Source organism: Tiliqua scincoides, chromosome 7 (genome assembly GCF_035046505.1).
Source record: "Tiliqua scincoides isolate rTilSci1 chromosome 7, rTilSci1.hap2, whole genome shotgun sequence".
In the NCBI taxonomy this organism is placed as follows: Eukaryota; Metazoa; Chordata; class Lepidosauria; order Squamata; family Scincidae; genus Tiliqua; species Tiliqua scincoides.
This window is the reverse complement of record NC_089827.1, coordinates 28,421,662-28,437,663: the sequence shown is the minus strand read 5'-3', so window position 1 is coordinate 28,437,663 and position 16,002 is coordinate 28,421,662. Positions and strand designations below refer to the sequence as shown.

Here is a 16,002-nt window from a genome sequence, read left to right as displayed (position 1 = left end):
GCCTCCCCTCTCTCTCAATAAGGAGGCTATTTATTGTTAAAGTACTGTTCAGTTTTTTAAACTGATTTTAAAGGGGTGCATTTTTCCCTTTCTGCAGGGATGAGCACATTCCTTCTCATTTGCAGGGACCATTCGTGTTGAGTCAAATCCGTGTATAAAAAATCAGTGTATAAATAGGCTGGACCTGTACGCATACTAATTGCCATTCTCACAGCGTCCTGGAGCAATGAATGCTACAGGCTAATTTTGTGTTGAATGCAGAAATTCTTTGGCCTGTCCTGTATCTAACAAAGGGCCAGTTTGGACAATACTTATTGAACCGGCTCCTCTTATGGCCCAATCCTATCAGGTCCTTTGTGATGTTGTAACTAGTGTTACAGTATCGCAAAGGCCTTACTTTGGCATGCAGAGCAGGCCATTTTAGAGGAGTAAAGGTAAGCTGGTGGGGTGGACAGAGCAGGGCAGTTGGTGAGTAGAACAGGGTGGAGACTGGGGAGGGGAGGAGAAGTGTCAGGTGGGAGGGGGGTGTATCCGGGCATGTGCAACCTGCACCCGTATGCTATCCCTTCCTTGTCTCCCAACAAGTTCCCTTTCTCAATTTGAACTTGTGCTAGCTAAAGAGCTGGCACAGGTCCAAGGAGATACACTGACAATTGGAAGGCTTACAGGGAGGTAAAGGAAAATATTTTCCCTTACCTCTTCCAAGCCTCCCAATCAGGCCCCCCCCCCATAGCATGCAGCACACCCTGTTTGATCGCAGCTGCATGTATGGGTGGGAAAAGGATAGGATTGGACTGTTAGTGTGATTGTACTCTGAGTGTGCACACTTCTCCCACTTCTCAACATGTCAGGTTTCTTTGGCTCAGTTGCATGCTCACGTGTGGGGAGGGTGTTCATCTGAACAATGCACACTCACAGTGCATGTAGAAGAGTGGTTTGGATGAAACTCCCTCACACAGTTAAGAAAGCTGACCAGAGAGCAAGTGAAGGGGCCAAAAAAACATAAGCATGTAATATTTAAAAAAACATATGTGGCCACTCTGGCTGAGCAAGCTGTGGCCAAATCCATCCAGAGTCTTTGGACAACTTAAAGGCTGACAAATGCATTTTAGCACAAGCTTTCATAGACAGCATCTGGTGAAGTGGACTGTAGTCCACAAAAGCTCATGATGCAATACATTTATCCACAGCAAAGCAGCACAAGACGCTCCGCTGCCATTGCTAAATGGCAGTTAACACCCTCCCCCCATGTCTGAAGGGCAGAATCAGGGCTCTTGAATGACTCCAACCTGCTAAGGGCAGGAACAAGTGTCCTGCTCCCTTGACCTGCAGCCTGCTCCCTGGTGGCCAGGAGTGGCTGGGGATGTGTTCCTAGGGGGCCTCGTGGTTACTCTGGGTGCTAGGGAAGCCAAGTATGAGAGGAAGGTTAAGGCCCCCACACTTTTATATGGGATGCGTGTGTTTGTGCAAAGCCCCAAAACATTTCATGTGGAAAAGAAAGGCTGAGAGTACAAAACCATGTGCAAATGTTAAACATGAAGAGGAAAAAGGGTTCAAGCAGCTTCTAATTCTATATACAAGTGTCTTAGGCCTATCTCATTACCTCCCTCCCACTTTATTCATTTCTCTTACTTAACTGTGAAGCGAGCTTGACTCTTGGATGTCTGCTGAAAGCTCCAGTGAGGGCCTGGTGGTCAGGCCCAGAGAGGGGGAAAGATCCTCCCTCCTCCCTTTGGGGCCATAGCAGCTCCTGGTATTCATGGAAGAATCACCAGAGTGACAAATTTTTCTCAGTGGCTTTTCCCTTTCCTGGATGGAGGATGTTCACCTGGACTTCAGGCCAGGAGAATTAGGAGGCTGGGGCTGTATCTGCTTTCTCAGTAGGCCTCTCTGTGGGCTGTGTATTTTCTGGTGAGAGAAAATGAACTGGGTTGGTGGTTCACGGTGAGTGATGCTAAAAGAGCCTCCTAACTGCTAAGGAAAACAGCCATGGCTTGTAGTAGTATGCAGGCTGCCTTCCTCACCTAAACTGTGTGAGAGCTGAATGATTTGATCCATTAGCCAGGTATAAGGCAGCCAAAGATGACAAAATGAATCCTTCCCACAGATGGCAGCTGAAGCCATCTCCCTGGTCTAAGCCCACACTGGCCTTGACAACAAGGCCTAATTCTCATTACGTTGGTAAGCCTGTATCTGGGCCGTACCACTCCAGGCTGCAGGGCGAGGCTCATGGAGTGAAGACAGACATTCTAAGGAAAATTGATCTGAATCCAAAATGCAAACTGCATTCAAGGCCATTTGCTTCCAAGGCAGAGAATGTGTATTGTAAGCACTTTTATGACACAGCACAATCTTATGCATGGCTACCCAGAAGTAAGTCCCTTGTGTTCAAGCTTACTTGGCTTACTTGTGTCCAAGCTTGTGTTCAAGCTTACTGGCTTACTCCCAGGAAACTCTGTATAGGATTACAGGCTTCCTGTGTTTAGAGTCCTCAATCTGATGTTTGCTCAAAAACAAATAAACAAAACCCCATTCTCTCCACATAGAAATCTAGATGTCAGGAGAAAGTCTTCTAGTCTACACTTCTCCCTGATGTGCTCTATTGGGATGGGCAAACCCTAGCCCGGGGGCCACTTGTGGCCCTTGGGAACCCCCAATCTGGCCCTCAGGGAGCCCCCAGTCTCCAATGAACCAACCTCTGGCCCGTTGGAGACTGTTGAAGCCTGGGCTGGCCTGCAACTGCTGATCAAAACTGCTAGACACCAGCTGCAGGCCGCATTTGAGCAAGGCCTTTTATAGTCTCCATGTGTTTTCTGCTTTTCCCTGGGCATTATTTTAACCACACACACCCCGCCCCCATTGCCTCTGAACAACTTATGTCTCCATATGTGCCTGGCTTGTTATGGCTTGGCCTGTATGTTTTCACTGTGCAAGATGTGTGTGGCAAACTGTTTATAGTTCTCATGTAGTTTTACATGCCTGTACAGGTGTGTGCTCCTTAGCAACCTACCGGCTTACGCCGGGATCGCATATGTGACGACCACATGTAGTCACGTGGTCGTCGGGTACACACCCTCACCCTCTGAATGCAAGGGGAGCTCAGCTCCCCTTGCCTCCAGAGGGTTATCTGAGCCTCCCAGAGGCAGCGCATATCTGAGTGCTGCCTCTACAAGGCTCAGACTGAAGGAAATCACACCTCTCGCACGATTTCTGGCTTCCTTCGTGAAACTGGAAGTCGTGCGAGAGCCGCAATTTCAGTCTGAGTCTCAAAGAGGCAGTGCTCAGACGTGCACTGCCTCTGGGAGGCTCAGACAACCCCTCCGGAGGGGAGTGGAGTGGAGCATCCCCTTCCCTGCGGAGGGTTCAGATTGTGTCAAGTGTTGCTTGACAATGGGGATTGTGGTCCAAATCCCCGCCGTTAACTGGTGCACAACTTTATTATAGTTCTCATGTGTATTATAAATAAGCTCAGTAAAATTTATTCATTCATATAAGTTCCATCTCTAATATGTAAATTTATGTAAATCTATTCAAATTTGAAATGTAAATTAATTCTTTTTTTTCCTGGCCCCTGACACAGTGTCAGAGAGATGATGTGGCTCTCCTGCCAAAATTTTTGCCCACCTGTTCTATATGAAGGGAAATTATGTATGATGAGCCCTCACCTGCAGTCAGAAGTGGTGCTGCCCAGATCCTGTACAGGTTTATCACTTCATTGGGGCATTACCAAAAGTGAGGGGTTAGCCCTGCTAGCTATTTATTTGTCTGGCCATGTATACTACTATGTCAGTGTTTAACTTTTACAACAGAAGGTGTGCATGAGTGACTGGAGGGGAATAGAATCCTCCACCACCACCATATCTCCCTATTTTCTGGGATTTTAGATACTTTTCTCCTCAGCCTGGTTTACTTCTGATATATACAAGTTGGGAGAAAAGTGCTTGTAGAATGCAAGGAGATAAGATAAAGAGCAGTGTTGAGCTCCCTTCATCCTCACGTGTGCAAACCTTTTGCTGTAAAATTAGTCTGCCATATGAACAGGACACACAACAAATATGGTTGCTCTTTTCAGGTCTACCTTGGCCTTCACTGTATGAGAGATAGATGTGACCCCAGTGGGGGGACACACACTGGGGGCCCAGTGTGACCCTATAAGCTTCATAACTGAGTGGGAATTTGAACCCAGGTTTCTAGTTTGGTGGTGCGGGGCCTCCTCCATCAGGCCCCTCCAGTAGACCAGGAGGAACACACGGTCAGCCGCTGTGATGTGTTTGCACAACATTTTGCAGATAAAATCGATCGTATTCGTCACAACTTGGATGCCACATTGACAACGTCTGACGATGTACCCTTGGCAACTGCTTGTCCAGTGTTGTGGGATTCTTTTCAGCTTGTACAGCCTGAGGATGTGGACAGACTCCTTTGGAGTGTGAGGCCATCTGCCTGCCTGCTTGACCCTTGCCCAGCTTGGCTGATAAGAGCTGCCCAGGATGGACTGGCTGAGTGGACAGGGAGGGTGGTCAACTCTTCCTTGATGGAGGGGACGTTGCCATGTGCTTTGAAACGGGCGGTGGTTCGCCCCCTCCTGAAGAAGCCCTCCCTGGATTCCACTGTGTTAGACAACTACCGGCCAGTCTCCAACATCCCGTTTCTGGGCAAGGTAATTGAGCGGGTGGTGGCGTCTCAACTCCAGAAGGTCTTGGATGAAGCGGATTATCTGGATCCTTTTCAATCTGCTTTCAGGCCAGGCTTTGGGACGGAAACCGCCTTGGTCACCTTGGTGGATGACCTACACCAGGGACTGGACAGGGGGAGTGCGTCCCTGTTGATCCTGCTGGACCTCTCAGCGGCTTTCGATACCATCGACCATGGTATCCTTCTGGGCTGATTGGCCGAGTTGGGAGTTGGAGGCACTGTTTTGCGGTGGTTCTGCTCCTACCTGGAGGATCCGCCCCAGATGGTGGTGCTGGGGAATGCCTGTTCGACACCCTGGCCCTTGAGGGTGCCACAGGGTTCAATTCTGTCCCCCATGCTATTTAACATCTACATGAAACTGCTGGGAGAGATCATCCAGGGGTTTGGAGTGGGGTGTCATCAATATGCGGATGACACTCAGCTCTATCTCTCCTTTCCTCCAGACTCCAGGGTGGCGGTTGAGGGTCTGGAGCGCTGTCTGGAGGCAGTGAGGATCTGGATGGGGGCTAACAAGCTGAAATTAAATCCGGATAAGACAGAGGCTCTCCTGGTTCGGAAATCCTCGATGCAGGTGCTGGACAATTGGCTTGCACCGAATGGGGTTGCACTCCCCCTGAAGCAGCAGGTCCGCAGCTTGGGGGTCCACCTGGACTCACAGCTGCTCCTGGATTCCCAGGTGGCTGCTGTGGCTAGGGAGGCCTTTGCTCAGCTTCGGCTGGTGCGCCAGCTGCGGCCGTACTTGGATCGTGCAGACCTGGCCACGGTGATCCATGCCACGGTGACATCAAGGTTAGATTACTGTAACACGCTCTATGTGGGGCTGCCCTTGAAGATGGTTCGGAAACTGCAACTAGTGCAGAATGCGGCGGCCCGTGTAGTTACTGGAGGTAGGCGGTTTGACTCTGTCAGTCCGCTTCTCCAGCGGCTGCATTGGCTGCCATTCGTTTCCGGGCCCAATTCAAGGTGCTGGTTTTGACCGTTAAAGCCCTATACTGCTCTGGGCCAGGGTATCTTAAAGATCACCTACTTCCGTACAATCCAGCTCATCCTCTTAGGTCATCAGAGAAGGCCTTTTTACAAGTGCCGCCGCCTAGGGAGGTACGTGGGGCGGCGGCTAGAAATAGGGCCTTCTCAGTAGTGGCACCAACGCTATGGAATTCCCTTCCCCTTGACTTAAGAATGGCTCCCTCTCTTGAGACTTTTCAGCAAGCCCTGAAGACCCTTCTGTTTAAACAAGCCTTCTGAGTTCTCGCCTTTTTAACATCTTTTCAACATCTTTTAATTTTTTACAGGCCTGATTCTTTTATGACTTGCTGCTCTATGCTCTTTTTACCTTTTTACTACTTTTTATCTGACTAATGTTTTTATGATATGTGTTAATATGCTTTTATTTGTTTTTAAATTATGTTTTTAATCTGTTTTTAACCTGTTGTAAGCCGCCTTGAGTCCCTTTGGGGAGAAAGGCGGGGTAAAAATAAAGTTATTATTATTATTTATTATTATTAGTTTGAAAAAACACTATCCACTATTCAACACCGGCCTCAAGCAGGGGTGGTAGCAGGGGTTGACCAGGTCAGGCCAAGAGTCCACACCCATCAGAGAGTCTACCTGTCCAGGCTAGTCCTAGACCAGTACCCTCAGTACTGTAAGCAGTGATAGCCTCTACATGCAGTCCTGTGCATGACTGCTCAGAAGTTAGTTCCATTGTGTTCAATGGGGCTTTCAGGTAAGTATATAGGATTGCAGTCTTACTCATTTTTTCACATGTAGATAAGAATACACACACACACACACACACACACACACACACACACACACACACAGGAAAATGCAGACTGATTTTATGTAGCATTTCATTGGTTGTTTTTTTAACCCAATGCATAATGGTTTTATTGGTTTGTTGCTCAAAAGTGCTGACTTCAGAGCACAATATATTTTAGAGTCTTCGTCACATTCAGTTGACGTCACACAGAGTCTTCGTGCATTCAGTTGATTTGTGTAGGTTAATGATTGCTTATAATCTGGCATAGCATAGGCACATAGAGGTAATTTAAAAAATTAACGGAAATTCATTAGGATTCAGTATTAAGTTATAATGATTTATTATTTCTAGAAATATATTAAGATTGTAAAAATAAATTCATTTTTCTTTTTAAATTTTCAAGTAAAAGAATCATGCTTACTAAAGAGAGAAGAAAACAGAAGGTAAGCAGTGCTAACACTGTACTGGAGGGCACACATTTGAGACTGGGCTTTTTAGAAAGAAAATATATAGGGCTGTTGAGCATGTACACAATACTGGCATCACGACTGAGGTTGGACACAGATGATCTTTTCTTTTTCAATAGTGTTACAGGTGGTAATTGTGAAGCCATGATTACCTGCATCCCAAACTTTTTTTCTATTTACAGATTTTGCAGATGTTTGTAGTATTTATGAAAGTAGTACAGCACCTGTTTGAGCTGAGCCAATGCAGCTGCTATGCAGGCTCAAGGTAAGGGAATAAATGTTCCCTTACCCCCAATGGTTCTGAAACTGTGAGCCATGGTTCTCTGGGGAGCCATGGAAATCTGCCAGGGGCGCTGCAGAATCCTTAGGAATAACACACTGCCCTGTACAATGTATAGGATTGTAGCCCTAATGGGAAGCTGTGACCAATGCCCAGCAGGTCAAGGGAGCCGCCAGTTGAAAAAGTTTGGGAACCACTGCCTTACCCTGAGGAGGTCTTGATAACTGGCACTCCACCACAGCATGCAATGCATGGCATATCTGCATCAGTGCTTGAAAATTGGATAGTATTGGACCCAAACGCTCTTTGAGCGCAATCCTAACTGTTTATGTCTGCATCAGTCTGCATCAGTGCTTGAAAATTGGATAGTATTGGACCCAAACGCTCTTTGAGCGCAATCCTAACTGCTTATGCTGCTTTCTAGCACTGACATAGGGCAATGCAGCTCTGAGGTAAGGGAACAAACATTCCCTTACTTTGAGGAGGCCTCCATGAGTAATACCCAACTGCAGGATGCAGCACACAGCTCATTGGCACCACTATGCTAATGCTGGAAAGCACTGACATAAGGCAGGGTTTTTCAAACTGGGGCGTCGTGACGCCCCAGCCTGTGAGCCCTGGCCTCTGCCCCCTTAAGGGGCAGGGCAGCCTGGAGGCAGGGAGGAGGCAGCGGCGTGATCCCCAGGATTGTGCCGCCCAGGGGGGCTGCAGGGGCTTGGGTGCACTTACCCAAGCCTCCTGCAGCCTCCCCAGGCTGCGGGGAGCCCGGCGCGACCTGCAGCAGGGCTCCCCGCAGCAGGGTGCGATCGCTCCGCATTTACTTTCATTGCTGCGGGGAACCCAGCTGCAGGTCACGCCGGCCTCCCCGCAGCCTGGGGAGGCTGCAGGAGGCTTGGGTAAGTGCATCCAAGCCCCTGCAGCCCCCCTGGGCGGCACAATCCTGGGGATTGCGCCGCTGCCTTCCCCCCGCCCACGCAAGTACTTAGTGGCTCTCAAACTCTCCCAGAGAACCACTGACATAAGGGGTTAGGATTGTGCCCTTAGTAATCTTAAAAATTATAGTCTCCAGCCTGAGCAAAATAGATCTCTCTCTCTTTCTCCCTCTCACACACACACACGCGCGCGCGCGCACACGCACACACATACGTGACCCTCTCTAATTCGAAATTAACAATAAAGTGCCGTACCTGGAGCCCAGTGAATAGCCTGGAGGTGCCTGATATCACATCACTGTTCCTTGATGGGAACCACTGGGAGCTCACATGAGCAGGATATAATCATATCTAAAAATAAGGATGGGAAAGTTTCATACATAGACAGCAATAAGGATAGAAGTCAGAAATGATGGATTGTTGGAGAGCAAGCTGGGCAACCAAAAAGCACCATTACCACAAAACCAAGCAATTTAGAGAGGCAAAGAAAATGGGATTTTCTTATTTTTTGAATGTTTATTATTGCAATATTCTTTTTTAGGATTTTATTAGTTATGTAATGAAGTTAATGCTTCAGTAAATGAATTGGACTGTTTTGCAATTTGATACAAATAATGGTCTTCCATTATAGGCTAGTGCCTAAAATCAGTTTATTTCCTATACTTTTAAGTCTTTTCAGTGTTGTTGGTGATATCAGTTTAATACAATGCTGTCTTTTCATAGTTGGAGAACATGTCCTTTTTTTGACCATGCATTAATTAGGAAGAGTCATTAGTTCAATTATTACATAGTTCGTGTTAGCTAGACTAGATCTCTCTCTCTCTCTCTCTCTCTCTCTCTCTCTCTCTCTCTCTCTCGTGTGTGTGTGTGGGGGGGGGCTTTGTTTGATACATATATACAGTATATCTGAAATGAAAAACTGTCTAGAACAAGTTTAAAACATTCCATATTTGTAACTTATTCATTAGTTTATAGTATATATGAACATTCAACTCCTATAATTATTTTTAAATGGAAATTGTTAGATTTATTTTATGCAATGACTTTTCATTGTGAGTAGATCAGTGGTTCTCACACATTTAGCACTGGGACCCACTTTTTAGAAAGAGAATCTGTCAGGACCCACCGGAAGTGATGTCATGACCAGAAGTGACATCATCATGCAGGAAAATTTTTAATAATCCTAGGCTGCAATCCTACCCACACTTAACCAGGAGTAAGTCCCATGTACTATCGTTGTTAAAATATACATAATAGCTTGTTAAACATACAGGTCTGTAATATTTTCCCAAATGCAGTCACATACCGTGGTGGCATCAAGTCTAATATATTAAAAATAAAATATTGAAATGAATGGGGACCCACCTGAAATTGGCTCACGACCCACCTAGTGGGTCCCAACCCACAGTTTGAGAAACACTGGAGTAGATGATAGTGTAAATTTGAAAGCTGAAGGATTTTATTCCATCTAATAAATCTGTTCCTTTGCTGAAGAGAAGAAATGTGAATCATTTTTCCCCAATAATTTTGTTACAGAACTACAGGCTGAGGGCCCAATCCTATCCAACTTTCCAGCACTGGTGCAGCCACAATGCAGCCAGGAGGTAAGGGAACAAATGTTCCTTTACCTTGAGGAGGCCTCTGTGACTACCTCCCCACCAAAGGATGCAGCACATGCCTCGCTGGTGTGGTTGCACGGGCCCTGGAAAAATGGATAGGATTGGGCCCTAAGTCCCGTTATTTGCGAATGTTCTGTTCCCAGAACTCACATGGATGGCGAAAATCATATTATAACATCCATTTAAAAAACAATGTTCCATTGCTTGGCAATTTAAAAACAACCTTGCTTACCTTTGTGATGTAAGACAGAGTCATTAGGCAGACAATCCATCAATCAGTCTCTCTCCAGGCGCTTAGAAAGCCTTCACTCTGATCCAGCGACCCCTCCCTTCCCCCACAGGACAGCGCTGGGAAAGAAGTGATTATCTTTCTTCTGCTTGGGGGAAGGGAGGGGTTGCTTGCCTGGGAGTGAAGCTGTTCTAAGTGCCTGGAGAGAGAATGATTGATGGATTGTTAGCTGGCTGCCCTCTCAATTAACAAGGCTATTGTTAAACAACTTTTTCCTTTAATTTAAAGGGCCCTTCTCATAAAACCATGGGTGAAAAATCCATAGATAATTATGTTATACCTGTAAATGTTAAATGCTGCACAGTTTGTGCATAGGACTGAAATCTATTGTGCTAATGCCAGTAAGAAATTCATCAGTGATGGGAAGGTAAAAGCAATGTGGCCTCACTAGTTCACAAGTCTGAACATGGCATATCCTGGGGGTCTGTGCCCTTGTCAGTTGCCCTGGAAATACAACAAGGAACAAGCCAGAGAACACCTTGACCTCACCCCTCAGCTAGAGGTCTCTCTTTCAGACAACCCCTCCAAAACTGCCAGCTATTTTCTTTTGCTATAATAAGCTCTAACTAAAATATAATAAATATCTTTGTTTGTAGTAAAAAAAAAAATCTATACAGTGATTACATTTTTCTTTCCTTCTTAATAGGAGTTTTTTGAAAAGGAAAGGCTTAAATCAAAGATGAAGCTATTGAACATATCTCCCCTTAAGAGCTCAGGTGTCAGTTTAGATCTTCTCAATTTGTATGTTGTTAACCAGATAGCTAACAAGAAAGATCTTCCTGGTGAGTACCATTTTTCATAGTAAATGAAAAACTGAATTGGCAAGTTTACCAAATGCTTTCATTGACAAGCATATACTATAAACATAACATTTCAAGTTCTCACCTGTCCTGTACCCCAGTATCCACTGTACCAAATCTGAATTCCCAACATTTTAACTTGTACTGATGAGCTACAAACTATAAATGGTGGAGGAAAAAGTTGAAATGCATAGCAATCCAAACAGCACCTTATGCCGGCCCAAGTCCCTTTTGCTATAATTAAAAGTCCCTTGGGCCAGCATAAGAGGGTTGCAAATGTGCCATAAAGCATGTTTGTATCTCCTCGTGGGAAAGCCAGGCTGGCACTCCGAGAAGCGCCGGCCTGCGGAGGCTGGCATAAACCTCTGCTTCGACTTCCCCACAGCCGCTTGTGTCAGTGCGCACGCGCCGGCACAAGCAGCAAAGGTAGGCGTGGGGAGGCAGGGAGGAGGAGGGAGAGAGGCGTTCCTGGGCCGGGGGAGGGCAGGTGATGGGTGGCCCTGGGGGTGGGCGTGCAGGGAGCTGAAGGTGGGGCCGGGACCCGGCAGTTATGCCGGATCCCAACCCCCATCCCCGTGAAGAACGAAGCGGCTTCAAGCCGCTCCACTCTCCTTGGACTTGCGCTACCTCCAGAGGAGGCGCAGGTCCAAGGAGACCCATTGGGGCCAGCAGCCCTTACCCAGAGGTAAGGGGAAAAGTTTCCCCTTGCCTCTGGCTGAGCTGCTGCTGCCCACAAACCTGCCTTGGGATGCAGTGCAAGCCTCCTGGCTTGCCTACTCCAGCGCAGGTTTGAATTGCTCTCTATATTAACAGAGCATTAATTAAAAGATTCGTGCTTCTGTACTTTGATTGAAACACTGATTATTCCTGTGCAATTCCCTGAAAGAACTGCTAACCTTCTGAGCATTTTCATTACAGACAAAGTTCGAAAACCAGTTTATGTGGATATTAACTCAGGAATAAAAATTCCTCAGAGGCGGCACAATGTAGAACTTCCCAAGTCACCAGAAGGCAGACCACCTGAACCATTCCCAGTTGCAATCCAGAACAGGTACTTGTGTAATAATAGTTGTCTTTCTGATTTCAATATAATCCAATACATTCTGAGATTTTTTTAAATATAAAATTGTTACCTATAACAGATGCACTTTAAAATGCATATGCAGCTCTCTCAGTACATGTGAATAATAGCTGAAATGACAACTCACCAGACACATGCATTAATCAGTGGCAGCCCAAACCTAATCTATGTGGGAATAGGTAGGCCACCTGGCCTGCACTGTATCTGGTGCAGGTTAGGAGGTGGCTGCCATGCAACCTGGAATAAGGGAATATTTGTCCCCTTACCCTGTGTTGCAGGCGAGCCACCCCATGGGGCTACTCAGATCTGCGCCAGCAAAATTGCTGATGCAGATTCAAGCAGCCCAGTGTAATGCCAGTCTGGCCAGAAGGGGGGTTAGGATCTGGCCTAAGTTGCTCAGTCTGGTCCCATCCTGGGCCTGGGCTGCCCACCAGCCGTCCCTCCCCCTCCTTCCCCCCCCCCCCCCCGTGCAGAAACAACCCCATTCCATCCTCCCACCAACCTCCCACATCGGCTGCCCTCAGCCATTGCAAACTTACTGGGTCAGGGGCTGGATTTGGCCTCCGGGAGCCAGCACATGTCTGTGTGCTGGCTCAATCAGGTCCAAAGTAATTGCGAATGTGCTTTATGGCACATTTGCAACACTCGGGCTGGTGCAAGGGACGAGGTTGGGATTGCACTCTGCAAATCAAAAAGAAGCCAGACAGCTTTCTCTCTGTCTTATTAAAATGGAGGAGGGATATTCTGATCCATTATAGCAAATAAACATTATTGCAATAATCGTATCACAATCACTTTTCTTCATTCTCAAAGAGGATATCAGCATGTTAGCTAAGTTCAAACTTAAGGTAGAAAAAAGTTTTCATGTTCTTTCTTCGTAGTAAAATTCAAGCAAAGGGGTAACTGAGTTGATAATATAAAACAGATTAGAGAGTATTTTTAGTTATTTAGTTTTTCTGGTCATAAAAGTATTCTCCCTTTCCACATAAAGACTGATGTTGACATCTTCAGTAATAAGGCCCTGACAGAATCAGCACTTCATACTTCAGTTGTTTTCCTAGGTTGTCCCCATTGATCCAGTCTGGTAAGCTGGATCAGTGCCAATCAGTGGATTGTTGCTTCTAGTACAAGTAAAAAAAGAAGTCTACCCACCAAACCCTATACTCCAGATATGCCACTGTATCTCCATGTACACCAGTGCAACAATAGCCCCACCAGTGTAAGAAGTCTGCCCACCAATGGGCACACCATGAACACTGACGCAATGCTGGAAAAATGCTGTGCTAATGCAGCTCAGACGCGAGCACAGCTCTGCTCATGGAGATGCCTAAATAGGGAGGAGATTGGGGCATAATGTGGGAGTGATGTGGGCAGGACAAGGAGGGGTCAACATATATAATTTCCCAAGTGTCCTTCAGGCATGTCGCTGATGCCAGGAAAACACTATGGTAATGAAAGAGCTGGCATCGGAAGAAAGAACTCCAAAGGAACAATGGAGAAGAGAAAAACACCAGAAAATCTCCCCACCCCAAAAGGGTCTCACTCTCTCACTCTCTCTCACTCTCACTCTCACTCTCTACCCCAAAAGGGTCTCTGTTCCTGGGACAGGTTATAGCAGCTGCTGAATCCCAAGTAGAGGCAGGTTTTTATCTGAGGGTCACTATATAGCTCATAGGCTCTGCTCTGTAGTTGGAAAAAGAAGCACATTTGAAATTTTCAGAAAGGCATTTGTGGAGAATTTGCTGATGGATAAAGCTCTCTGGTTTATGATTATAAATTTTTTTTACTGCTTCTCATATTTATAGGATTAAAATAAATTTGTCCCTTGGATGAGATTTTGAACATCAGGTGAAATCTCTTCCCTGCATTTATGTTGAACTGTCAATCGTATTCCAAAACCTGATGTATATAAACCAGTCATTTTCAACTACTGCCATGACACACTATTGTGCCACGAGTGGTCCACAGGTGTGCCACAGGAATTTGGGGGAAGATCATTTATTAGTAGGGCCAATGGGAATGTGAGCCCCCCACTGGCAGCATGGTGTGCCTTATCAGTTGTCAAAAACCTGATAGTGTGCCTTGACAATTTTAGTGCCTTGTCAGTGTGCCACAAGATGAAAAAGGTTGAAAATCACCAATATAAACAATAATAGTTTAATAGCACTCTTCCCCTACCACCTCAGATTTTGGTTCCACTAAAACATTTTGGATTTTGGATTCAATTGTACTCTGCATAGTAATTTGACAGACCTACTGCTGTCTTATTAAAGAATTGTTTTTCATTCTCTCGGACTTCCATATGCTCCCCACTTGCTCCCGTCTCTTGCTCCCCACTTGCCCACCCTCAGGAACGCCCACTGCCTGCCCTCCCCCCACCTGAAACACCTCACTCCTGCCTCCTTCCCACTCTCCCCACACCATCCCCTGACCCCAGCACAACTCACCCTTCCCCGGGGCCCACGTAGGCACAGGGAGGATGGTGCATATCCTTGCGCTGGCCTGTCTCCCCTTTGAGTGGCACAAAAGTGCTTTATGGCTCTTTTGCAACATTCTCGGGCCTGCGCAAGGGACTTTTATCAGCCCAAGTATGGGTCTGGATTGGGTCCTTTGTGGTTTTTGCTGCAATAGAGCAGTATGGTTGTCCTTCTGGAATTTGTCACTGGCAGCAACACCTTTGGGATACCAGGCATGCCTCTATTTGGCAGTACAAAAATAAAAATCCTGAAATCGTAAATAATGTTGAAAATGTTCCAATTTATTTTCTTCCTTTTTCCATCTCATCTTTTACTAATAGAGTACAGCAGCAAATACTAGAAAATAGAAGAAAATATCTCCTGGAAAAAGATAAATTTCATTCTCAAGTAAGTCACATTTATACCAAGTTCTCCTACTTACACCATATCATCAATCGCTCAATGCTAGTTATAGCATAATACGTATATTGCTTCTAGAGGATGGTTTTGGAATATTCCAGCGTGAACTTGTACAATAAACATTTGTGTCATAGTGAGTCATCCCAGCTGCCTATCCCAAGATGTTAGCTTTAGATCAAAAGTTGGATTTTATTATTTGTTATATTTACAACTTTGGATCCTGAACCTCTTTGGACTGAGCAATGTGGATTGTAAAGATAGGATATAATTTTTTAAAAATAAAATAAAAATTGTGCTCAATGTGAACTAACAGCGGGCAGCCCAATCCCAATCCAGCGGGCAGCCTTCCTGGCGCTACATGCTATAGCAGTGCTGAAATGGCCACCACTATATCCTTCAGGGCCAAGGAAGCCACTGGAGGTCTCCTTGGGGGGGGGGAAACGTTTGTTAGGGTCACCCCCAGGACTAATGGGGCCTAATGCAGGGCACATACAGTGGCCTCCCACTCACCAGGCAGCTGTGGCAACTGCAGCCACAGTGAGCCAAATGCTTGTGGTACTGCATGCAAAGCATGGCACCTGGAAATAGTTGGTGGTGACATAATGTCACTGCCTACTACTTTTGGGAGTTCCATTTCAGGTCAAACAGTCCCAGCCTACACTCTGCTGCACTGCCCTCCCGGGTTGCCAGATGCTGGCTGCAGCAGTGGGAGATCTGCCCGCCACACCATTGTGCCCCCCCAGAGATCAGGTGACATTGCCCTTAGGCCGTACCTGCCCCAAGTAAAGCCCCAGCCCCCACAATGGCACAGCTAAATCACTGGCACAGACTTCAGAAGACCCATGTCAGGTTTCTGAGTCTGACATGGAGCACAGGACCTGGCAGAAGAGGCCTCTGCCATTCACCTGGGCCAGTTGCTCCCCCTGTTCCACCCTTCTCTGGCCAGGAACGACTCCCCCACACCCTCCTGTGACCTTTCCCATGCCCCCGCGCCACTGGGCGGTTACCTGGTCATTGTGGGCTGTGCCTTCCTCCATGGTGCTGGCAGGTTGGCACAGGCCTCCCCACCAGTGCAGCTTACTCAAAGACTTTATGGCACATTTGTGACACCTAGTGCCAGTGCTCTGCTAGCACAGAGGCCCATTGAACTGGGCCCTAATAAACACAAAAAGGATTATTTTTAATGCAGAATTCATACACA

The 16,002-nt window shown here is 46.5% G+C and overlaps 1 protein-coding gene across 1 annotated transcript in view; it reads left to right on the top strand.

The window, feature by feature from the left end:
* Window positions 1–1,921: 1,921 nt before the first annotated feature.
* The window catches only part of REDIC1 (regulator of DNA class I crossover intermediates 1), a 29,417-nt gene continuing 15,336 nt past the window's right edge, over window positions 1,922–16,002 (top strand). Inside the window, exons 1-5 of the mRNA XM_066633744.1 lie at window positions 1,922–1,944; window positions 6,861–6,900; window positions 10,691–10,826; window positions 11,763–11,895; window positions 14,723–14,789. Of these exons, the coding sequence (XP_066489841.1) occupies window positions 1,922–1,944; window positions 6,861–6,900; window positions 10,691–10,826; window positions 11,763–11,895; window positions 14,723–14,789 (399 nt within the window). The remainder of the gene's footprint in view (window positions 1,945–6,860; window positions 6,901–10,690; window positions 10,827–11,762; window positions 11,896–14,722; window positions 14,790–16,002) is intronic.